This window comes from Bombus pyrosoma, linkage group LG9 (genome assembly GCF_014825855.1).
Source record: "Bombus pyrosoma isolate SC7728 linkage group LG9, ASM1482585v1, whole genome shotgun sequence".
In the NCBI taxonomy this organism is placed as follows: domain Eukaryota; kingdom Metazoa; phylum Arthropoda; class Insecta; order Hymenoptera; family Apidae; genus Bombus; species Bombus pyrosoma.
In genome coordinates, this window is record NC_057778.1 from 8,986,468 (window position 1) to 9,011,278 (window position 24,811).

The 24,811-nt window shown below is 34.9% G+C and overlaps 3 protein-coding genes across 5 annotated transcripts in view; 1 reads left to right on the top strand and 2 right to left on the bottom strand.

The window, feature by feature from the left end:
* Positions 1 to 11,994, top strand: part of LOC122571015 (glypican-4) — a 128,654-nt gene extending 116,660 nt beyond the window's left edge. For both annotated transcript variants that reach the window (XM_043734152.1, XM_043734153.1), the window contains exons 3-8: positions 656 to 798; positions 3,478 to 3,726; positions 3,973 to 4,141; positions 4,609 to 5,005; positions 5,357 to 5,526; positions 7,332 to 11,994. In XM_043734152.1, the coding sequence (XP_043590087.1) occupies positions 656 to 798; positions 3,478 to 3,726; positions 3,973 to 4,141; positions 4,609 to 5,005; positions 5,357 to 5,526; positions 7,332 to 7,669 (1,466 nt within the window). In that variant the 3' untranslated portion in view covers positions 7,670 to 11,994. The remainder of the gene's footprint in view (positions 1 to 655; positions 799 to 3,477; positions 3,727 to 3,972; positions 4,142 to 4,608; positions 5,006 to 5,356; positions 5,527 to 7,331) is intronic.
* Positions 11,995 to 12,811: 817 nt separating this feature from the next.
* On the bottom strand, positions 12,812 to 19,110 carry LOC122571021 (egg-laying defective protein 27-like). Its single transcript, XM_043734163.1, has 5 exons — positions 16,658 to 19,110; positions 16,450 to 16,592; positions 15,971 to 16,303; positions 15,535 to 15,615; positions 12,812 to 15,365 (listed from the first exon to the last, which is right to left on the bottom strand). The coding sequence occupies exons 1-5, from the start codon at positions 16,764 to 16,766 to the stop codon at positions 14,685 to 14,687; spliced, it is 1,347 nt and encodes a 448-aa protein (XP_043590098.1). The 5' UTR covers positions 16,767 to 19,110; the 3' UTR covers positions 12,812 to 14,684.
* Positions 19,111 to 19,623: 513 nt separating this feature from the next.
* Positions 19,624 to 24,652, bottom strand: LOC122571029 (zinc finger CCCH domain-containing protein 14). 2 transcript variants are annotated; one of them, XM_043734197.1, is made up of 7 exons: positions 24,361 to 24,652; positions 22,209 to 23,915; positions 21,954 to 22,107; positions 21,694 to 21,854; positions 21,319 to 21,613; positions 21,109 to 21,238; positions 19,624 to 21,019 (listed from the first exon to the last, which is right to left on the bottom strand). In XM_043734197.1, exons 1-7 carry the CDS (start codon positions 24,397 to 24,399, stop codon positions 20,794 to 20,796), a joined length of 2,712 nt encoding a protein of 903 aa, XP_043590132.1. In that variant the 5' UTR covers positions 24,400 to 24,652; the 3' UTR covers positions 19,624 to 20,793. The 2 variants fall into 2 exon arrangements, with proteins under 2 accessions (XP_043590132.1, XP_043590131.1); XM_043734196.1 differs by having other exon boundaries at positions 21,954 to 22,119; positions 24,361 to 24,648.
* Between the last annotated feature and the right edge of the window lie 159 nt (positions 24,653 to 24,811).

Here is a 24,811-nt window from a genome sequence, read left to right on the forward strand (position 1 = left end):
AAATCTTGTTTCGTAGTAGGCTGTTGCATATAAAACCGATTTTGCAACAACCCTTTTCTGCATTTCTCCCTCGAAATGAATAGGGTATAAGGTGAAGATAAATGAGTGGCAGAAATCATTCTCAAAGTTCAGACAGAGTGCTACGCAAACTTCGTTAACACCTTATCCTGGCTAGAAGGAAGTAGTTAATTAACGGTTGCAAGTTAGGTACATAGCAAGCAGAGTGTACAGACGCTATAATTCGACAAGAAACAAACATTGTTAACGCGTGATCAATCTAGCAAGTTGAAGTCGTGGCTGTAATTGATTTGCAAATTTCAAGTGATAGGTCCATCCTTGTCTCGAACAGGTAGATCGATGCGATTCGTTTCCTCTGCAATTACAAATTATTCCTATTACAACGAGGCCGGTGGAAAACGATGCAGAAGCATCGTGCAATTAAATAAATTACGTTCTCTGTTCGTGCTTTCGGCCAGATCAATTAATCGGCATTCGTATAAATTATTTATATGTCGATGGTTGGGCAAGGCCTCCGTGAATGTGTCCACCGATCTTGTCTTTTATATTTTCAGATTGCTTCAGTTTCAAACAGTTTTAATTATCACAGAGGGAAAACTGTTTGATAAATCGTTTCTCTTTCTTTTTCTTTTTACAGGTTTCTTTAAGGATCTTCTCGCTAATAGTAAAAAGGTTTTCCACGAGATGTTTAAGAAGACTTATGGAATTCTCTATGAGCAGAATTCCTTTGTATTCACCGACCTGTTCAAGGAACTGGAGAACTATTATGCCAAGGGAACGGTGAGTTTTCACTCTGGCCTAGATCTTTACAGTCAAATCACCTTTCACAAACAATTTCTATTTCTTATAATACGTACAAATTCATACGACAATAAATAGGTCATGAATCCAATTGTTTGGCTATTTTCATTCAAACTGTGTCCTTTGTATTAGGTTGTCCGAAAAGTTTCTTTCGTTCTATAAGGAAATAATAGACGCACAATTTTTTGTTTTATATTAGCTTATTGAATTATGCACGAACGTAATAATAGAAATATAACGAAATAGATCATACGTAATTCAATAAAATAATATAAAACAGAAATTGTTGTTCGTCTATTATCACCTTATCGAACGAAAGAAACTTTTCGGACAATCTAATACAATCCATTTCTCTCGATGTTTTCGACCTTCGGCAATTTTTCCATGGTTTCACTCCGATATAGAATTTTAAGTTCACGTTTCGAAAACAATTTCTATTTCTTATAATACAAATTAATGTAACAAGGAGTAGGCCGTGAATTCAATTTCCTGACTTTTTCTTTTTACCCAAACTGTATCTCTTGTACAATCCATTTCGTTCAATGGTTTTGTTCTTGGTGTAGACCTCCCTAGATCATTGCTATCCGTTTCCGAACTTCTCCACTTGCTTCGAAGCTATTGCGGCAGACGACCATCCAATTTCGTTTGCGATGCGACAAATCAAATTCCAGGATAAAATCGATAGGGGGTCACGGTCTCGATTTTCAAAGGCGGAAGAATTTGTTCGTCCTCGCGATCCTGCACTTTCCTCCCCTTTTAACGAAACCTGCACCCTTCTGAGTTGTTGCGGCTAAGGCTCGTAGAGGGTGAAACTTTCGAAATCGGCCTGAAACCTCGACCCTCGGCCAGCGGACGTTTAACCGCGAGCAACGAGACTTCGCGACAGGGTGGTAGAAAACTTCTCGTGCGAAGGCGAGTTTAATCAATGCTTTTGACGTTCAGGATTCGCGAACGTTTGCCGATAAAAGGCCAGAAAATATCCTGGCTTTTAGATTTCTCTTTCTCTCTCCTTCTTCTCCTTTTTCTCCTTTTATTCCCCTCATATTTCCCTAGATTCGTATCTTCCAACGAAGATCAAATGGGCTATTCCTGGGCAACTGCAATTACCCCACAGTTTCACTTTATCTGTCGGGAGTTGTCTCTTGTATTGGAATTAATGTCCAGGCGAGAGTAGAGGCGCCCATTCCATTTTGCTAAAGAAATATCTGCACCCTTCGAATAAACCTCTCGTATATACAAAGAAGCGCAGTTTATCTTTTCTCGGGATGCTGTATTTTCTATGAAATCTTCGCGTTATACGCTGGTCCTCTCTTTTTATCATCTTCTAAGCTTTTTCAATCCTTTCCCCCCTTTTTTTTTTATTTCTCAAAGAGTTTGTATCGTTTCTTTAGTCTCTTTGCATTCTTTCGTTCGAGGATTTTTTCTTCTCCCGATAGATTTTTTCACTTTTCGCTTTGTGAATTTTCAACATCGAAGCTCGCGTCTCCAGAACTTTTCTATCGCTACTGACAAAGAAGATGGCTTTGACGATAGTCTGTGCATCGTCGACGAAATCATGAGTCTTTATAAATCGCGAACAAATCTCTTTCATATGCCGCGTTAACCCAAGATCTCCCCTTCAGCATTCTTCACGGATTCTCAAAACACTCGCAAACTTACGTAAGTACGTTCTCGCGAAACCTATCGCGTTCAGATGATCTAATGGCCATTTCCGTTCGCCATACGTGGCACGCGTTCAAGATCGCACCGATCGGCTCGCCACGTCGAATCGATCGCCCAGAACGAGAGGAAAAGTTGGTGCGCGAATAAAACGTATACCGCGAAAAGAGACGGAATCGAGGGACTACACTGAGACGACGTATTTCGAGGGCGCGATTGTCATTCAAATCGGCTGGAATTATTCAGCGGCGCCACTTGGACCCGGTTTGGCTCTCGTGCACGCTCGAAAATGGCTCCGCATGAATATATTATTGTTGCAATCGCACGCGTCGCTGCCGGGTAACGAATTTATACGACGGTGATATATCGCGTCGCGGAGGATTCGAATTTATCGAGGACCTCTCGTTCCTACCTTTCTGTCTTTCCATATATATTTCCCCTTTTCGCCTTTTCTCTTTCCTTCCCTCTTTTTCCTTCCTTTATCTATGCTTTATTTTTTCGTTCATCTCCGCCGCTCCTCCCCGCACGGCTCGATAATACGTTCCGTCGAGCCGCAGGATTATTCCTTCGATCGAGACAGTGCTCGAATATATCGGGGATGGATAGAAATTAAAAAGGAGCATCCCGTGAATAGCTGATCGACGAGCCGAATAGCCTCTCATGGGGGTTGCTCTTTGTTTCATGGGCTCGTTCGATTAGCTGGCCTCTAAAATCGGGTATTTTTAGAAGGAAAAATGCTTGTTTATTCCCAGACTAGATTATTAGTTTCCAAAGAGATCATTGTGTATTATTTGCTAAAAATTATTATTTATAATATATTTGTCTCTAATTGAACGCTTTCGTTAGAACATGTAAAAATCTATCATTTTTAATGGAAAAGAACGATTTAAGAGAAAGTTACGGAATGCTCGATTAATGTATCGATTACCGTTTACTTTTGTTAATAGTTAGAGATTGTAGATCGATCATTAATATCGGATATAATTTTTATTTTTCTAGGTCGATCTCGACGATACCATGGACAATTTTTTCAATACTCTTTATCAGAAAATGTTCACGGTACTGAACAGTCAGTACAACTTTGACAATAAATACTTGGAGTGTGTGGGAGAACATATGAAGGAAATCAGACCGTTCGGCGATGTCCCTCAGAAATTAGGTGTGCAAATCAAAAGGTCTTTCGTCGCGACAAGAGCCTTTAGTCAGGCTTTAACAGTGGCTGCGGATGTCTTGAAGAGCATGCAATCGGTAAGAGAAATATCCATCTTCTTCGTTCGTTTTATGCATTTGGGAGAAATGTAAAATCTCGAAGGAAGAAATAACCATAACGCGATATAATCAGAATGCATGTAATACAATAAAAAAATTCTTTCTTTAATTATGAAATTTACATGGAACATCGCTGAAATCTTTTCGAACGCGCAAAAAATCCGGGAAAATCGATAAACTGCGACAAACGTAAGAACAACTGAAAAATCGTCTGTCTTTTCACAGTTGAAACCATCAGCCGATTGTGCAGCTGCACTCACAAGAATGACGGTGTGTCCGTCGTGCAGCGGGATCACGGGTAACGTGTTAGCCTGTGGTGACATGTGTGCCAACGTGATGAAGGGCTGCCTTGCTCAGCATGCGGCTCTGGATGCTGAATGGAATCACTTCGTCGGTGAGTAATTTCCACGCGTATTGTTCTCTTGGTAATTATAGGCTCGAGAATATAATCCATCGACTTACCTCGAATCATGTACACAGAGTATTTTGTTTATTAGCAGTCGCCTGGAGGAATAGAGAAGACTCGCGGAATAATGTTCGACAAAGAGAATCGCCAAATTCCTTGTTTTAAGATTCCAATTTCCTAACTCCTGTTAGAAATCCTTGGAATCGTTGATATTTATCGTCGAACGAAGGATTAAATTTGAACGGAGTGAATGAAAAGATTCTATTTATTTGTTTACTCGAGCAAGTTGAGAAATTTTAGGAAATTTTGTGTTTTCTGTTCAGAGTGGCTCCTGCAAAATTTTTAAAAAATTCCTCGAAAAATTAGTACATCACAGACTTCCGATCATATGATTCATTTTGCAGTAATTTTTACAGTTGGCACTCTTTTTGTAACTTGAATTTCTCCAATTTCAGAGGCCGTGGACAAGGTGGCTGACCGTCTGTTGGGTCCATTTAACATCGAAATGTTAGTACGACCAATCAACCTGAAAATCTCGGAGGCGATCATGAATTTCCAAGAGAACAGCAACGACGTTTCACAAAGGGTTTTCACTGGATGCGGACGACCTGTGTTGGGTAGACGCAGACGTCGAGACAATCGGGAATTGGAGCTCGAATCATTGAACTTTGACCAGGAAACACTAACAGACGATCGTGCTGCTATTTTGGATAAATTGGTGAAAGAGACACGGCAGAGGGTTAGAGATTCCAGACAATTCTGGGTTTACCTCCCCTACAAGGTTTGCAACGATGGCCTCGTCGTCCCTCCTAGCAATACAAAGGAATGTTGGAACGGCACACATGTAGATAAGTGGGTATTTTACAAACATAAATTTTAAAAATTTTGTTTTTGTTTCTTCTTATAGAAATTACCAGCCGTGTAGTCCTCCTCTTAATTTTATTTAAATTGTAATATAATAGTAAATGAAATTGTATTATTAAATTAAATTATATAATATTTAAATGTTGATACAATTATACAAGGTGTCTCAGAAATAGAGCAATAGATATTCTTGCGTTTTTCATATCTTCTTGCCTTTGGAATTCCATTTTAGTTTCTTAAAAAATCGTGAACTTTTCTTTTCAAACTGATCAATATTCCATATAATATCGATGTTCCAATTAAAATCTTGAGTTCATTTTTCACTTGCTCGTGTTTCAGATACATTTACCCAGTGTCGTCGAACGGAGAGGAACAAAAATTGAATCCAGAGGTACGAGTTACTGGAACAAGACCGACAATAGTCAGGGACCAGGTCTTCGCATTGACCACTATCACAAACAGACTAAAATCCGCGTACAATGGACAGGACGTCGATTGGATAGACACAGGTAAACCATCTGTTTCGTTAATGTTTAATCTACCACATCGTCGAACACAACCATCCTTATAAAATTGACATCATGTTAGAATATCCCAAAACAAAAAATTTCATTAAATTTTATCTGGTACTAAATTTCGCGGAATAATATTTCTAAGTAATTAGAGAAATTTTCGAATGAATATACTGGCAAAAGCATACTGGAATGCGCAAGCGGTAGATTTAATCGTACAATCAATATCGGTAAATACGGTAATCTAGTTGATTTCGAATAATGATTGGATTAAATTAGGATACCTCATTAAAACACAAACAATTCGTCATAAAATTCCGTACATCTATCTTGTTAATTATAGGCTCTATAAAACAATTCTAATTATCATTTTTTCAATACAGTCATAATTTTCGAGGATTGTTATTAGAAATGAAGAAATAAACGAATTCTTAAATAGACAGATAAATCGTTAAAGATATGTTACTTTTATTGTGTTTTATCTTATTGAAGATTATGTTCTATTTTAATTTCTATTCCAACATCTACAAGTTCTATTATCTAATAGTTATGTTCTATATCCGCTCGAAAACATAATAAAGGAAACAAATTATCAGGCTACTGTAATGTGCCGCTTATCTTATCTCGAGACGCTGTTTGCGGTAAACGGCGATTAAAAAAATAATTTTCTTGGAATTTTCTTTTTGATCGTCGCGTTAATCAATTTCCAAATTTGCCAATTAAAGCGACTACAAGTTCACGTGTAATAGAATTACAAAAAGTATATAAAAAAATATATGTAATATATAAAGAATATGCGCACCTGGTGCACTGTCAAAAAGCAAAATATATATATATATATATTTTTATTGTAACCTAGCTGAGATCTTTTGAAAGTGACACGAGCAAATCTAAAGAATCAATTTATCTCTATTCTTTAAAGAAGCGATCGTTTCTCTTTTCGATTTTATCGCATTTATTTTCAAATCTGATAACACAAACGGATCCTCGAAATTAAGAATCAGAGCGGTCTAAAAATGCCTACTAAACGATATACATGAAACCTCGAAAACATCTGTTTAACATGCTCATAAAAAATTCGAGTTCTTTGTTAAATTTTTCTAGTAATTTTGTCATATCTATCTAATTCATCTATTCAAATCGATCTTCCGCATCGTCTAGAAAAACCTAAAGATACCTGTGAACCCTTTGCTAACGGGACGGTTCAAAGTCGACCGCAATGGTCATTTAAAATTGCCAGCGCACTTTTCTACTTAGACGCGCTTTTCGTTCATAGATTTCAAATTCTAGACACATGTACACGCACAGATTCTGCACAGGATAAATAAAATAACATACATATGAGTCTCTTGATTCTATCAGCTTTTTTTTAATCCATAATAAGTTTAATAACCCGTAAAGGTTTAAACAACACAATCGAAATCTCAGGAAAACCTGCACGACAGCTCCGGGGAGAATTCCAAATCTCCTACTAATCTTTCTTATTTACTCTTTCAAATCTTCCAATTTCACGAATTAACAAATGACAACCTAAAGCAATTTAAAAATACTTAAGGAATAACGGGATCGAAATCTCAATAAAACCTGCGTAAGACGTGTTAGAAAAACTTCAAGTCTTCTACTAAACTCTTCGACTAACTCCTCCGCATCTTTTAAATCCACCAATCAATCGATCACGACCATCATCCAAGAAGACTTAAAGAACGTTTCCAAAAAGAAATCCTCTCCTCTCCATCGCCACCATACCACATTCAGAACTTACTAATCAGCTCACCGTCACCGGATGACAATCTAATTTTCAGAAGACACCGAGTGGAACGGTTCTGGAAGTGGATCCGGAGACAGCCCGGACCAAGATCCGATCACGGACGACGAGGATGGTTTCAAGGAAGGCTCTGGTTACGAACCGAAATCTTCACCGCCAGAAACACCGAAACAGTCTCCTCCTGTCGATCATCCGGAAGTCGTGCCTGCCAGCAAAGACACAGAGCAGAAGACAAGTATCAACAACAACAATGGCACGTCCAGCGTGGACAATGGCGCGAGCAGACAGAAAATATCTTTATCTCGTGCTTTGACAACGTATCTCGTGCCCATAGTGGTTATGTGGTTCGGTGGCTGCCTCACCGAGTGGCTGTGATCATGTGGTTTCCGAAGAGAACGATGCAGGACGATGTAAATAAATATTCCGTTTAACGTTACGTGGCTGCACCTCAACTGGAACAGCGCTGTAACACACAGGCCAATCGAGAAAAAAAGGAGAGAGGACGATGAGGACTCGCTATCCGACGACGCGTACTCTATCCTACATCCGTTAGGAAAAGCGTTCTTTTACTTTCTCGATGGCAGGCATACGGTTTTACCCTGATTTATTGGGGTATTTTGCCCAAATGGCCATTAATGAGGTGAACAGCTTAAATCTTGCTGACGCCGAGTTTAGAGAGAAAGAATGGAATCGTTAATGGAAGATTATATCTGCAACTGAGCTTTGGGCCTTTGCACGACTGACCAGCGTGCCTTTAGGATGGGTAGCATGGTCGACTCTAAAAAGATTAGAGTTAGGGATTTATTGTCCAGTTCCTACGTTCTTTTGCGCCACGGTAGAATTTCTCGGGTTAGGTGGTTTATGATACTTTGAACCCACGGTGATTAATAAATGTTGAGTATGCTTCTCGATTCGTTTCCTATAGTATGATCGAAAGTACGATTGAATATAAATTTGTAATTCGAATATCGCGGGTTTTTACCTATTCATAAATATAAATTTTAATTAAATTGAAATTATCAATGAGATTACGTCGCAATTAACAAATTGTAAAATATCAAATTTCCAAAATGGTCATTAAATCCTAAATTGAATCATGCCAAATAAAACCTGACGTTAATTACTCTACTCTCGGAATCGATCGTAAACTTTTGAGATGTAGTGGCGTAGGAAGAACAGGAACTACATCGAGGACCTAAATGGCCTTGAACGTACAGGAAAGACACGTGGAAGCGAGTATACGAGAAGCGCAAGGACTGACTATCGAGCGTCGTATTTCCTTTTCCAGCTGCCCTTCCCTGAAAACGTTTGAAAGATTTATGGCTCGAAGGGCGAGAGATGTTCGATCGCGTCAAGTTCGAAAGGATCGCTCAGAATGTTAGATTTCGGCGACACACACGAAACATTGATGTTTGTGTTTAACGAAATAAAATGAAGGAGAAAAAATAATAAGAAGGACGATTAAACTATTTCGGTTTTCACGAGGAGATAATATCGATTATTTTTTAACTCGAGAACCGTCTCTTGTTGATCAGTGTTGTTTGAAGAATTGTGAATAGAGAAGAAAAGTTTGTGCTGAATGAAAAATTATGAAGATAGGACGATGGCTGACGTATGATAAACGATTCGTATACTTTCATTATCTGTTACTGATTATCGTTAAATAACGCAAAATGCTCGACGAACTCGAGGGCCGATTTTTTAATTGTACAGATCGGTAAAAGAAATTTATTTGACGATATTCTTTTATATACGATTTTACACTTTCCTTCGACAATTCTTTTCCTTTTTTTTTTTTTTTATTTATTTAAGATAATATTTTATCATCCGCCATTCGAATGAAATCGTCCTAGCAATTGAAACTCGACGAAACGAGTCAAAGTGTAGAACGAGCGGTCGAGAATAGGCTCCTGTGATAAAATTAAACAAAAAAAAGAGAAAAAATAAAAATGTAATAAAAAGGTAAAAAAAGTAAACGAGTGATGTTGGCCGCTATCACACGCTGGCATCGTCGAGCCTAAAACAAGAGGGCGAAAGGACATATTCTATACAAATCTAGTGAAAATATTCAAATAAATATTATGAATAATTATTTGTAATTATATTATTATATATATATATTATTATAATTATTATAATTATTGCAAAGTGAAATTAATATAAAAATTATACGTTGCGTTCGGGACAAGTGGTAAGTTTAGAAATGGAAATTACACGGTTCTTTCCTTCTTTCCTGCTCGTCTGAGAAAATACGAGGCTTCGCGAGACAAAGAAAGAAAGAGGAATCTTGTGCGTGTACAGTGACTCCTATCAATATTTGGACACTATAGTATTCTATCCATTACTACTCTGTACATTTGACCATAATTAAATTAACGTATATTTTGTTTTTTATGATAATAAAGCATATATTCTTCTTGACGATAACGCAAATTGTATTTATTTAAACTAAATAATTTGTGGCATAACAAATAATATATTAAGAAATGTATTATTTATACGTCGAAAAAATATTCGAACATTTAATTTTCTACAATGATTTTACATAAAAAATACATATGTACATATCATATACATTTTTTAAATATCAATTTCCTGGATATCCGTTTTGTTTTATTACATGTCGTAATCGATTTGGCATGTTTGTCATCATTTTTTGTGAATAATTTTACGTGATGCGCGTTTTCGATTGGAATCAAATCCTATGATTACGGTGGTGGATGTAACGCGCGAGGGCAACTATGTAACTGATATTCCTGAACTATACCATGATAAAATTTTAATGTGTTTTCAATGTCCATTGCAGTTACATTTTGTTTTAGATTTCGTTTGGAAATGTCTAAATTTTTATCTCGTTAATATCGTTCATCAAGATTGTATCTTTTCATAATGTCTGTAAATTTAAAAGACTGCCGATCTCTCTCTCTCTCTCTCTCTCTCTCTCTCTCTCTCTCTCTTTCCTTTTTCACGGTTGAAAATGACTGGTCGTCGCGCGTCAAAAAACGTATCTTCGCTTTTCCGTTTCATACTCAAAATTTCTGACTGATGACAATGATTTTCAGGTAATAACTGATATTTCGAAGTACGCTCTACATCTTGCTCAACATATGCTTGTGAAGTATATCGAAGCTGTAGAAGTGTAATCAACAAATATGGATAAATATTACGTGTCCAAAGATTTTTACGAATACTGCATTTCCGAATATATTATTTGTTATGCCACAAATTATTTAGGAAGAATACATGCTTTATTATCAGAGAAAACAAAAGATACGTTAATTTAATTATGATCAAATGTACAGAGTAATAATGGATAAAATACTATAGTTTCCGAATATTAACGAAAGTCACTGTATATAGAATCGCGTAGAATTCTTGTTGGATAAAAGAAAGAACGTTTAACAAGTTGAACACCACAATCTAAACAGTGTGAATTTCGAATTTATCTTGACGTGAAGATAGTAAATTTTCAGCTGTAAGTTATGATAAAAATATTTTTTGCATTTAAAGCAGGGAAATAGGATCACGGTAATTATATGAAAATCCTATAGAAATAAGAAAAGAAGAGAATCTCAAAGTAGGTTAATTTTCATTAAAAATCGAATAGATTTCAGTTATAAGTGTTACATTTCTGCTGAAAGAGAATCTTTTCGGCAGATATTCGTTCAATGATCCTCTTAAAAGTTGTATTGAGATTTTCTTAAGAATTATTTCCAAAATTCGAACGCGTACAAGACTAAACATTCGTTGTAGTGTTCAGTTTGTTAAAAAGAGAAGATTTAAGGATACGAAGACAGGGAACAGGGTTTTTTTACCGTGGAAGAATTATGGACCACTGAAACAACTTTCCTGAAACTATGGGAGTTCCTCCTTACGTTCGATAAATAGGAGCAACCCTTGTGTTTTAACAGCTTTGTCAGATCGACGTGATTGCTAAATAGTATCTTATAGCATCGAGCATGATTCGTCTTTAACTCCCCTGATACTAAAATTTTAATTACGGTAGTTTATGAAAATATTAATTAAATCATTTAGAATTTCAAACCTAAATTATCCATGTCTTCGGAATAAAATAAATATCAAAAAAAAAGAAAAAAAAAAATTACAAATTATAGGACTTTGAACTACTCTCGGGTAAAATAGAAATACATAATTCATGATTACTTACACGTTTTGTTTACGTTAAAGTTACTGTAAAAGAACGAAAATTAAAAGGTTTTAAAATTGTGTAGGAATAAAGTTTTACTAAGAAGAAGATTATGTTTCTCGACAGATTCATTTCGTATCAAGGGGGTTAAATCAACTAACGAATAAAATACATTTACGTTTTTTTTTTTTACTATTATTCCTAGTACCGTATTTACGTTGTTCGCCATTGTAAAGAGTAACGAGCAGCCTAGATTTCCGCGACGATCGTATTCGTCGAACCTCGATGCAGGATCGTTTTAAGATTACGTGATATTTCTTTCTCTTTTCTATTTTAGACTAGCCCACTGTAACCATTTAATCATACTTAATAATCTACCAATTTACACTAAGAATTTATACATGCGACCGTAAAAATGGAAGTGCAGATGCGAATGCACTTGGCCCAGCCGTTTATGACATTCAACGTGAATTTTCAATTCGATCATGAATCTCTTAAATGATGTTCAATCCGTACGATGTATTGGAAAACAATAAAGAAGAGAAAGAACAAGTTTCCAAGTAGCAGATGTAATATCACGTCTGTTGGATAAAAATATTGCAATCATCCAACGAAGGATAGTTTGTAGCAGAAAATCAATCACAGATTAAATTTAAACGTTGTATGTTCCATTCTTACTGATCATTGTTCTGTTATTAATGAGTGCAGTGGTTTCCTGGAAATCGCGCGAAAGAATTGCAAGAGAAAATGAATTGTGATTCGCTATAAAAATTCTGTGTGAAATTCCAAATCCGAGAACTTTGACGAATAAAAAGAATTTACGTGGACAGAGAAAATGGTACAGCGAGTATCCCACGTACAATTAATCGTAAGGCAATAGTTAAAAAGTCGTAAGAAAGGTTCCAGCAAGAAGTTCAACACGTGTACACAGAATCCCATGGGACTCGAGCTTATCACATACGTCTCTGTTTTTCCTTCATTTTGATGAAATATGAGCAACTCCAAGTGCAACTATGTAAGCCAATGAATGTTGAGAACTTGTCGTGTACGTATTTAGAGTGGTGAAAAAAGGAGACGAGAATTAAATATTGAACGAACGGAAGAATGCCGGTTTCATCTCTTTGAAATTTTGTTGTATAGTTCTTTCGCGAAGCTCTTCTATTGCGGATGAATGAAATGGGAATGATACGAATTGTGACAGAAGAATTCATTGTAAAACGAGAAGGATTTCAAAATGCCCCAGTTCGATGGAAAAGATTTATATACATATAAGTGAAAATTAGTGAAATTCTCAATGATTGCGAGAACGTTGTGCGTACAATTGTAAATTTCCTCCTTCCGACAATTAGAATATAAAACNTTGTATTTGAAACCCTTTGTACTCGATTCTTTATATTTTCAGTTTACGGATTTGTTATTTGATTCTTTTAGAAGTATACAACTTCAACATACAATTTTCTATTTTCTACGTCTTTGGCTACCAAGAATTAGATCATTAATATTGGTCAACAAATAAACTTTTATTTTTAACAAAGAGATACTATGCAAAGATGCCATTCTTTACGCGTAAATTTGAATTTTGATTATTCTTATTCATGCGCAAAAAAATACGATTGAGCGAGTCGATTACAGATATTTCGAGAACAAAGGGTTGAGTAGAATCATTAATTTTTACGAACAAAACATTCTTTCGATCATATTAACGCATTATGCACATAAATCCAACAACAATTAATCAACAATTATAACAATCGTCAAAAGATCAGCGATCAAATTACCATCCTAAGGTCAGAAAAAGTTAAAAAATTAGAAAGACTAAAGTGGCGAACTTCCTTATTAAAACAATCGTATATTCTATACAAAAACAGCGACACTGCCTGCTATATATTGTGATAAGCGTCCACGAACGATCCAGATCGTCGAAACTATCCACATCGCAGACTTAAATCGATTTATCATGAATTTGTACCACGTACAAATTCGTAAATCAAATTTCGTTCGATTTCTCCTCAAATTCACTCTTCAATTTTTTTTCTTTTTTTTTTTTTTAAGTACAAAACTAGCAAAAATAAATTGGTTATCGTCGTGATAATTAGCAGCAGGATTTGAAAAATGCGAAAAAAAGAAGAGCCAGAAAAAAGAGTAACGCGTTAGAGTAACAGAGTACTCGTAATTAAGAGAACAGAGGTGTTCCTCCACTTCCGCGGAACAAAGAACGCCGTTGCGTCGTCTTCGCCTCCAGCTTTCGTTGACAGCCTGCGCGTGGTCTTAAATGGTAGATAACATTTTCGTCTCATGCCCTTTCTACTGAATGGCATAGTACTGGACCGTTTTATTAAGTTTTAATTTTACCATATATTCGTGTTTAATATTTCTTTTTTTATTTTTTTATTTTTTTATTTTTTATTTTTTTTTTTTCTAAATATATTTCACTGATTAAAATACGTAACCTATCGCACAATTGAAAAATTTTCTGTAAAAGAATTTTTATTTTATATGTATAGGGATAAGGGTGGTATAAAAAGAAATACGAATATGCTGTTTATGAATCGTTTTATTAGGTTAAAATTGTGGAAATGAAAGGGGGCGAGTTTCGAAGACGAAGAAAAGAATGCATGTGCCATAGTGTAAAAGTGGCATGTACAGGACTATTCCGAAAAGGTGACACTTATGCGTTATGTTTTCGCCACGTCATTTCTGTTTACTCTCACACACAAACACATCCATTCACACCATGCGGCGTATCGTCTCAAGAAAATCTCGCTGTTACATTCTTACAGTGTGCTAGCATCTAATTACAAAGAATTTTATTTAATGACACCGATCGTATGGAATAAAAGTGGAATATTTCAAAATGCAATAAATTACTTTCGTCCTTTCATTAACAATTTAATAACCATCATATATAAACTATAAACGACATACTATAGACTATAAACTACCAAACTACTATAAACACGAACAAAAATTCTAACAATATCACATTTTGATGTTGCTTACAGTTACCTGTGTATTGCACGTTAAAAGAAATATGTAAAGGAAAATATTTACATACTGAGCTAAAAGATAGAAAATTATAGAAATCATTGCTTAATTGTAGCAATAATTCGCATCTATATAAATTGATAAATTCGCAAAATCCGTAAAAACATACAATAATATTATGTTCTAACTATTTTGCTCGTTCGTTGTGTCTTATAAAATGACACAAAAGTTCATCAAGATCTAATTGGAACTAACTATTTATATTAGGAATTGCAAATCAGAGTGATAAATCGCTCGAGTATCATTAAGCAACGTGTTTTTGAACCTTCGTTGCCTTTTCCACTGCGGTATGATGGGTGGTGTGACGCACTTAATTTCCTCGATTTCATCCTCAGATTCTTCTTCCAAGTTAACGATCTTGCGTGGAGTTGACGATTTCCTTTCACGTCTTTGTTTTGGACATTTCATAGAGTTATCCGAAAATTGCTCGTTTTTCATCGGAGACATTTCCGAGGTAGCAGATTCGGGTAATCCGTTTTCTGCTTTTTGGACATGTCCCTTCGAAGAATCTGTGGACTCTGCTGCACTAGATGTTTCTTCGTTTTTCTCCGATAGATTTGTCGATGTAGACGACCTACTGTCGTCATCTGTCCCCTCGCTATTTTGGAGAGAGCGTCTCGCAGCGGCAGTCGCGCTGCGCGTCATCCTTCTGTTATTCGACAGATCGCAAGGAAGTATGTTATTCGACAGACCACAGGGAGGTATGTTATTCGACAGATCACAAGGAGGTATGTTATTCGACTGATTACGAAAAGTTTTCTTTTTCAAACGTTTCTCCTGCATCTTTTTCTTTTCGGCTTTAATTTCCGCACGAGATTTTCTCCAAGCTTCTGCCATTTTGCTTCGTTTCCATACGTAGTAAAATTCCGCAAATTCTTCCTGCGAACACAAAGATATTTTCGTTTATTTTTTGAAATTAATCCTTGGAGACGAAATAAAAAGGAGTATACAAAAATGGTATATTCTTAGCAAGATCGCTTGATGGGTACAGTACGGAAATACAAAAAGTACATTATGGAAAGCTATCGTAGTAGGAAAATAAACTTACCACTCGTTTATGCGGAAGCATCTCCCTTCTAATGATTGAAAATCTTTTTCCGTGTTTCATGATTCCTTCCGTGAAGAGTTGCTGTAACATTAAAACGCAACAACAAAAACATTAGAATGTTTAATTCTTCGTGAAAAAAACTACAATGGCGTAAAAATGATTTTTTTATATTCCAAGAGCGATTTTATTCGAAAAGAATTTGCACCATTAAATCTAAGCACAGGTATAGTAACAAATAAAAGAAGGCAACGCTACCAGCTATATAATATCAATTAAAATTCTTTAAAGAATCTCGTTTAAAACATTGAACGTTGTATGCTAGTGTAAAAATTGGAAATTTGTATTGTATTGTATTATAATCAATTCAACTTGATCACCGAATTATCAACATTCAAATATTCGATTTTCGATACAAGATCAACTGTACGATACTTACCATCTCCTCTGGCTTCCATTTTGTAATAATTTTCTCCGGTATATTATTCGTGAATATTAGCTGCAACGCAGCGTCCGGATCATACTCGGAGTCGTGAAGAACATCCGAGATGTATTGTTCCGCATCACCAGAACACGAGTTGTCCATTGCTTCCATGTTTGAAATGTCGCCATATTGCTGCTTTAGTGTTAAAAGTGTTCGGGCTGCCATAATGTAGCCAGGGAACCATCTCTCCACATCCATCTTCGGATCCCACATCTTCTCCTCCCGAGAAGTTGTATATTCTTTGTCCGCGTATGACCGATCCTGACATTCGGGGATGACAGCATGTTCCTGAAATTTAAAAAATTACATTTTTAATTCATCTCAATGAATTCTAAAATATCTACTTCGTAAAGGAAAAATAACAAAGAATTAATGTTAATGATCGAATGAATTTCACTTTAATCAAAATCTTTAAGAGAAAAAGGGGTACATACCATCCTCGGAACTATCGTCTTCTTCTTCTTCTTCGTCTGGGAGCTCGCATTCCTTTTTCTGCGAGCAGCCGATTTTCTCGGCATCTTTCTCTTGGATATTCCCATGACGATTTGATGTTTGTTCGCTGAGAGCAATGTTATTGCTACGACGACAAGTGCAAGACTCATTAGTCAAAATTTCTATGCTACTTATACCTGCGACCCCCACTGTTGCGAATTGTACTTGCTATTGTTCCCCCACTCCTTCCCGATCGGACCCTTTGGGAGGTACCGGCGGGGTACTGGACCATAATGCTTTCCTGGCAAATTTCTTCCATTGCTAGCGTTGTTTTATCGTTTGATCAATCAAAGACATGAAATATCGAGTCGCATCGCCCCTTTACCAATGATGAATCTTTGAATATGCACGTTTTTCGTGCCACGAAACTTACGGATTCGTACAAGTAATTGAGCATTCCAAGGAGAAATCAATTACGATGAATTTGAAGATATATCAATATTAATATTAGTATCGTAATATTGATATTATTCGAAAATGTAGTACAATTATAAAATGAAGAAGGATTGATGAATAAATGGAAATTATTTTAGTCATGTTACTTATGATTTATTGAGAAATAGGCATAACATTGATGGCTACAGATAGACGAACAAACAGTCACGTACTCTTCTTAAGGAAAAGCGATGATCGCGATGATGGAATTCGCGACTATATATTTGGAAATGAAGGCACAGATCGAAACACTGTTTGTGATAGTGATGAATTATTGGAAATTGTAATTTAAAAGCATGTGCACGATTTGAGGCGACGCGTTGGGCTGGCCACGAGCCTCGAAAGAAAACTGGACGGAACGGCAGAATGCTCTGACTAGACATCGTGTCAATTCGTGAGATAAGATAAGGTCGGAGGAAATATTCACAACGACGGGGTATTTTCTGAAATTTTCTCTTGCAACATATTGGCGTTCTATTATAATTATTATCTTTATTTCATTCGGGACTGGATTAAACAAGTTATATTCATGTTTCGAACAACTCTTCAGTGGTAATTTTGAAGACGTGGTAATTTCATTCGCGAATATTTAATACATTAATATTTGATAAGAATTAGAGGAATTCCTAGGAAGAATTAAAGAATAAAGAAATTAGAGGAATTTCATATTCGTAATGACACGTACAAATTTCTATTCTTAATCTTGTGCCATAGAATATTTATATTTCATTTCATAGGCACTTGATTAATGGTATATTGTATAATCGATCAAGGGGGTATTCTAGCCTAGAAATTTGATAAAATCGGAAATTTTTTTCTCACATTTCCAAAGTTTAGACATTCAAGAATATGCCTTTGAAAGGATTTTTCAAAATTTCAATTGTTTTATGAGTTACAGCCATTTTTGTAACGCGGCATCTGCTCCGGTCCGACGGGAACAAATGAACAGTTTTAATTAATAACAATTGCGGCTATTGTATTTTAGAATTTTTCTCTTTCATCGTTAATTCTGTGTTGTACATGTAAGAAAGATATTCTTGTATGAAGCAGAAATCGCGGATTAAAAATATGCAAGCATGTACCTGTACCATTCTATAAGTAAAATTACCGGAAACTTGTCTCAACACATTTTTTCCGAAACTACCTTTTTCGAGTTTGCGTGCACGATATCTCAAGTTGTAATGAACCGATTTATTTGAAATTCGGTGTGAATGTTCTTTATATATTCCTCTACCGCCTAAAGCACACTCAGATCAAAATTTTTAATTTTACTATTTTTTTAAAATTCGGAATTGTTAAAAATACATGCCAAAAGAAAGATTCTTTTCAAATGGCTACCATTTTGTGAAAAAATACATTTTTTACTTCTCCAAGGCTCATGCTATATCGGCATCTATACTAATTAAGAATCTGTTCGGATTTTTTGTCTCAGATGACTAGAAGGGTTGAAATCATGCACGCCAGGACACGCCCCTTTTCTTACCCCCCCCCCCCCCACTTTGCCAGCTCATAACTTTGTGAATTTTTAATTTCTTTGGTTAATTTTTTATGCAATCTTAAAATATCAATAAACAAATGATAAAAAAATGGATGGTAAAAATATTTTTTGTTTCGTTTGTACAGAGCTTCAAAAACCGCCCGAAATTCATGCCTCTAGACTAGAATACCCCCTTAAAGTACCATTTGCGATACAGATATCAATACACTAAGAATACGATCAAACGCTAGTTTCAAGAATAGATCTGGAAGAAAATTTCAACGACAGTGAAGCAAAGTTTAGTTTCTTGTTCCATTGTGATTTATATCTTTCTTCTTCTTTATCCCTCTGACAAATTAAAAAATTNTTATGAATCCTCGTATTTGTATAATATATTCTAAGCCCGTTCGTTACTTTGTAATGACACATGGAACGAACTATTGTTGTGGACCAAAATAATATTATAGTTAGTTCCATACCTAGGGAATGGCACAAACATTTCATTGCCGTGCATCGTATTAGACAGGTTCTTATCATAACAAACACCTGTCCGGTGAGGAAGAATTGGTCTACAAGTAGTGGAAGACATTCTCTTAGATTATATAGCAGCGGTAGCAATTTACATATACGTATGCGTATATGTGTTCGGGTTTTATCGCGAGAATTTAATATATAAATATACAATATATAATACGCGAATAAAATATAATACGAAGATATAACTAATTACGTAATTAATTCAGATTAACTGCAAGATCATTTCATAGTATCTTTGATATCTAAAAAGTTCGATCTAGATTATGAAAGAGTTAATGTTGAAGCATAATAATCAGAAAAAATTACTACTGGTGATACTGTTATATTTGTGATTTTTATTGAAATAAACTTATACTTTAACAGTAGAACTACCCCGAAGGTTTCGGATTTTGTTTTTGCGCTTACCAAAAATATGTGTGCATTATAACAAAATTAATCTTAACTTTTACTTAAATAGAAACATTATCTTATATTATTTTAATAATGATTATATCTATACTACATATATATATATATATATATATATATATATATATATATATATATATATATGTAATGTATATAGATATATAGTATATCAAAGCACATTACAGTTCGGTAATTTTAGTATTGATTGGATGATGAAGGTAAAATGTAGGAATATTTAAGAAAATAGAATTGCTTAAAATTTAGAGATATAATCGTGTATTTATAGTTCTTTATACAAGATTTATATTCTCGTAGTACCTAAACAGGTTGATTAATGAATTTAATTTCATTGGTTTAATAAACAGATAGTAAAGTGCACAAAGCTGGCTTTCGCTTTCTTTTACGCTACACTCACGTATGATAATAAAAATTATAAGTTACACAAAAAAGTTTATATCATTCGTAATTCTCGAACAAGTATTTTCTAGTGTTCGAGTGAAATTATGTTATGACAATTACATTGCACAGCCATTGATTAATAAATATAGTTCGTGTGAATTTCGAAGGTAGGATTTTGTCTGATATAACGTAGAAAAAGAATTAATTGCCTATGTTTAAAATAGGCAAGAAGAGTGAACAAAAAACTCATTGTTTACTACAATTATATATATTATTTGTTGAAGTCACGTTAATATCGAATTAATATAATATTTCACTGATGTTTTCTTAAAACTAGGAGAAAAACGAATAGACACTCCACGCAATCTATTTAAACAGATCGGCGAAATGGTAAAAGACAATGCCTGTAATTCGTAGACCGGGGAACGAATAAAACTAGAACGCTATTAAATGTATTGCTGAACAAATGCAAACTGTTGCTCCGTGAATCGACATGATGTATGATACAGATTAAATGGGAGTCGAACGTCGAAATTCCATCCAAAGTTTGCGATCGAAACATACACTCGTTCATTTGTACAAAGTAGAATGTTATTCTTTTTTTTTTTTTTTTTCCCATTGTATCAGCAAGAATACTATCGCTAGCAATATGTGAAAGAACAAGGTACATTGTAATAAAAGATTTTTGACCGTGATCGATAAAAGTTATACTACTGTAACACTATATTCGTAAAGTGCAATACATGTACATTAACTGAATATATCTACGAATGTATAAGATCTCCGAGTAAAAAGCAAAGATCCCTAATACTTTTCAATCATTAATTAGTCTCTTAGTTATTAATAACGCACCTAACATAATATAATTAGACAACATTGATCTATTGCTACTATTATTGCTACTCTCGTTACATGTATCGAGTTTTGTTACTGAAAATCAAGTAGTCGTGATAGTATCCTTGCTAATATACATGTCAATCTATCACTAGAGGAAAGGAAAATTTGTACATCGTTTGTACAATGGTATGACTCAATCTTGTCTGCGCCACGTGAATTTCGCCCTTTGACTAGACGCCTCCACAGCGACCGGCATCGGGTGAGAATATGGACACGCTGGTTTGGTGCAGAATGGATGATACTTGCACTGCTGGGCGGGATGAGAGAACACGCATCCTAGTTTTGTGCAGGACAAGCCGAATTTACATTTGGGATGTCTGTAAGCACACTTGTCTCCAAACTTACACGCAGGAAATGCACTATAATGTAGGAAAAGATAAGAAGCAGTTAAAAAACACTTGACTAACGTGAATGATAATGAATGGAAAGAATTAAATAAAATAGTAACCTGCACATAATGAGGGGATGAAGATACGCGCACTTATTTCCTAATGTACAATTCGGCCAGTATCTACATTTTTCTTTCGATTTATCTATCACCGTTACCGTGTTTTCTGTTAGTGGTTTTTTATCTAGACCTAGATGCAAAAGACAATGTTATAAAATTTGTACTATAGAATTTATGTGAGAAGTAAATTAGTGAAATTGTATTATTTACGTTTAGCTAATAATGGATTCGTTAATAATGTGCTGGATTTTAAATCTGTGGGACTTGGTAAACGAGATCTATTATAAATAATTGGGCTTAATTTTCTCCTTTTTTTTGGTATCTCCTCGATTTTCTCTACATTCTCCGTATTACAATTTTCATTGTTCTCCTCTGTTCTTTCTTTTACACTTATATCACCTTCAGTTTCAATTTCCGTTACTTGGAAGACAGAAGTTTCTGATTCATTTTGAGTATATATGTCGTTTTGAATTGTTGATAGTGCAAGTTCGTCATCCTCATTCACCTATAAGTTAATGTCAATTGATAAAATGAATAAGCAGAATCAAAGAAAATTTAAGGTTCAGACAATTACAAAGTACGTACCTCCATTTCCAGTCGTTCATCGTCGTCAGACGTCACTTTATCTTTCATTAAATTAGTGTTATATCCATTGAGTGTAACTAAAAATTTTTGGTTGTCGTCACTCCTTTGGAATAAAGACATTACGACACCCATATGTTCCTCGGTAACTGGTTGCGGTACATCTACAGACCGTATAATACTAAATATATTACAGAAACAATTTTAAGTATTATATATATCTCCAAAAAAAAAAAGTAAAAGTAGAGTAAAAATACACTTACAAGGCTTTGACTTCGATTCTGAAACATCTGTATTTAATTCTACTTGTATTTTTTCCATAACCAATCTTTTATTGGAATTCAAATGTACTGATAAATTTTGACCCACGTCTCGCACAGCAGCTGGTTTAAGATGTTTCAATGTTTGCTTCTTCTCCTGTGAAAGTTTCTTAATGAAAAAATATTCATCGATTAAAATATGTATTATCAAATTGTTTTTAATCAGTAATATTAATATCTACTACATTTTATACATACCAATAAGGATGGCTCCGGATTCTTTTGTGTAACGACAGATTGATTTGCCTCAGCAACAGCTCTTAATAAAAGTGATTGCGTGGCACGTTTTTGCGTTGGTTGCAATGGTTTTAGAGGTCTTGGAGTTACAATTACTTTACTGGGTATCTTAGTTTCCTCAACTTCTTCCTCTGCATCGCTGCATTCTTTGTTATTCTTTGCTAACGATTTCAGTCGTTTTCTATCAGTCTTAACTGGTACAGGTTTATTTACAGCTATTATATGGGATTTAATAGGTCCACTTGTACCCACGGATTGTGGGTCATCATCTAATTCCTCTTCTGCACCTAGATTGAGGTAGTCCTCATCCTCGCTACTTTGAGAACGTCTGATTGACGAATTAAAGCCAGACTTAATGCTAACTGGCTTAAAATTATTCTTCAATGGTCCCAATCTATTCTTTATATTTTTATTGTTGGACAAAGTATCGCGATCTTGTTCCAAAGGTTTGCTTTTAAATTCTACAGATTCTTTATTCCCTAATTGTTTAGGTAATTTATTAACAGTCGCGATCCCTAAGCGATCTTTAATTGTACCCGTTGTTTTTTCTGTCGATTTCGATTTTAGATTAGAATTTACTTTCTCCCTTAACTCTAAATTTTTGGATGCTTTTTCGACCTTGGAATTACCCAGTCGTGTTTTTATATTACTAACTTTATCAGATTCGTGTTTCAATTCGATCTCACGGTTCCTCTTCGTACGATCCTCCGTATCAAAAGGTCTTCCCCTTGGAAAATTATTATTGCGATTATCCAACCGACGCTTTTCAGTCTGCCTATACCGACTTTCGATATCCGTTTTCTCTCTGTGAACTTCAAACTTTTTTCTAGGTGATACCACACCTAAACGATTTTTTACAGATACAACAGATGTAACTTTTGGTTTATTAACGCAAGACTTCAATTTCTTTGTGTTATCATCTGTTCTACTCTCTCCATCCTCCTCGATTTTTGACCTTTTTACTTCACTTTGCTTTTTCTCCAAACTATCCTTATAACTATTTGTTGTGTCTAGTGGTCTTTTTAAATTTCTAGATGGTGTATCGTCCATTTTTGTCTCAACATGGGAGTCTCTAGACTTATTATTAGAAGATTCAAAAGTTGAAACTTCTTTATTCGTATTCATACTTTGACTATCATTTGTATGTATTCTTTTTGGTACTGATTGCTGGGGAACAATGTGATTTGCTGTTCCATCTGATTTAGTCTCGTTATTGGCAACTTTTACAAGTTTATCTATACTTTTATTTTGTGTTGTCTCCAATTTTTGACTAGATAAGAATGTTTTTGTATTTTGCTTATGGAATGATTTATCATCTTTCACACTTTTGTTGGAAGACTTATCAATAGTTTGATTAGCAGCTTGATCTTCCAGAAAGGAAGTTGTTGATGTCTTCCTCTTTTTCCTTTCTTCTTCTTGTTTTACAACAACTGTAGGCACAAACTCCCTCAATGATTTTTTCTTAGCTACAGTAACCTTCTGCAATTTTTTCAATACTTGGTCATGCAACCAATCGACAAATGGAGTTGTGCAATTTTCCAGAAATAAATATAGATCCTCGTGCATCTGTTGACGAGACTTTTTATTTACAACCATTACTAAAATATAATCTGGTAGTTCCTCATCGTATCTTATTCCTAATTCCAATAATTTAGCACGAATAGCACTCTGAAAAGAAAGAATAATAAGTCATTTTTATTATGAAGTTTCTGATATAGAGATTGATGTGTTTTCCCTTATAATTTATATAATTTCTTATTATTTTTGGCCATTTACAAAATTTCAACAACTTTATCGTTTCCAAATATTTTACTTTCAATGCTTTTCCACTTTTTCATGACTTTTAGATATATATATATATGAAATTTCTATGCAAATTAATCACTAAATTAATCGAGCGTCGTATCGAAAGTGTAACTCCCATATAAAACTGCGATAATTGTAATATGTAAGTTGTCAAAACCTAACAACAAAACTATCATACAACAAGAAAGATATTAAACAGAGACTTGTCGATAATCCTCCAAAGTTCTGCATCGGAAATTATTGAACACAACAAGGCGAATAGAACAATGTAAGTATAATCAGGTAAAAGCGTAAATCTTTCACTTACCCGCAATTGATTCGTAACTTCTATCCCGCGTATATCCATGATGTTGATCACATTTAATAAATTGAACGCGCGGGGAAAGAAAACTGTTGTCGAGTCACAAAATCGACGATATTATCACGGATATTGAAGAATAAAAACATTCTCCGCCACGAAAGATCAGAATCAGAATGCTTCCTTCTAGTAAGTAAGCAACCTAGGCAGGAAACTCTGTACGTATTCCAAGTACATAGACCTATATTGTATAAATAACAATTATTTCTCCTTATGTTTATAAACAGGACGTTTATAAGCCTTTTATTACCAAACTAAAAATAATATTCATATCGAAATTATATCGTTCATAATTTGAAATTATACAAGTGCAATGTGGATACAATAAATGCGCAATTCGCTTTTCACCAACTTTACATATACAGTTTCCCCTCTAGTAGAATGCTCAGCCGTGGACGGA

What these genes read in the sequence shown, in the direction of transcription:
- LOC122571029 (XM_043734196.1), bottom strand. Translation starts at nt 24,399, where the DNA reads ATGGATATACGCGGGATAGAAGTTACGAATCAATTGCGG. An exon ending in ATCCGGAGCCATCCTTATTG is followed by an intron (nt 22,120 to 22,208) that starts GTATGTATAAAA and finishes TTTTTCATTAAG; the next exon opens with AAACTTTCACAGGAGAAGAA. An exon ending in ATGAACGACTGGAAATGGAG is followed by an intron (nt 21,614 to 21,693) that starts GTACGTACTTTG and finishes ATTAACTTATAG; the next exon opens with GTGAATGAGGATGACGAACT.
- LOC122571021 (XM_043734163.1), bottom strand. Translation starts at nt 16,766, where the DNA reads ATGGAAGAAATTTGCCAGGAAAGCATTATGGTCCAGTACCCCGCCGGT. An exon ending in AGCAAGTACAATTCGCAACA is followed by an intron (nt 16,593 to 16,657) that starts GTGGGGGTCGCA and finishes TTGTCGTCGTAG; the next exon opens with CAATAACATTGCTCTCAGCG. An exon ending in TGCTTCCGCATAAACGAGTG is followed by an intron (nt 15,366 to 15,534) that starts GTAAGTTTATTT and finishes TTGTGTTCGCAG; the next exon opens with GAAGAATTTGCGGAATTTTA.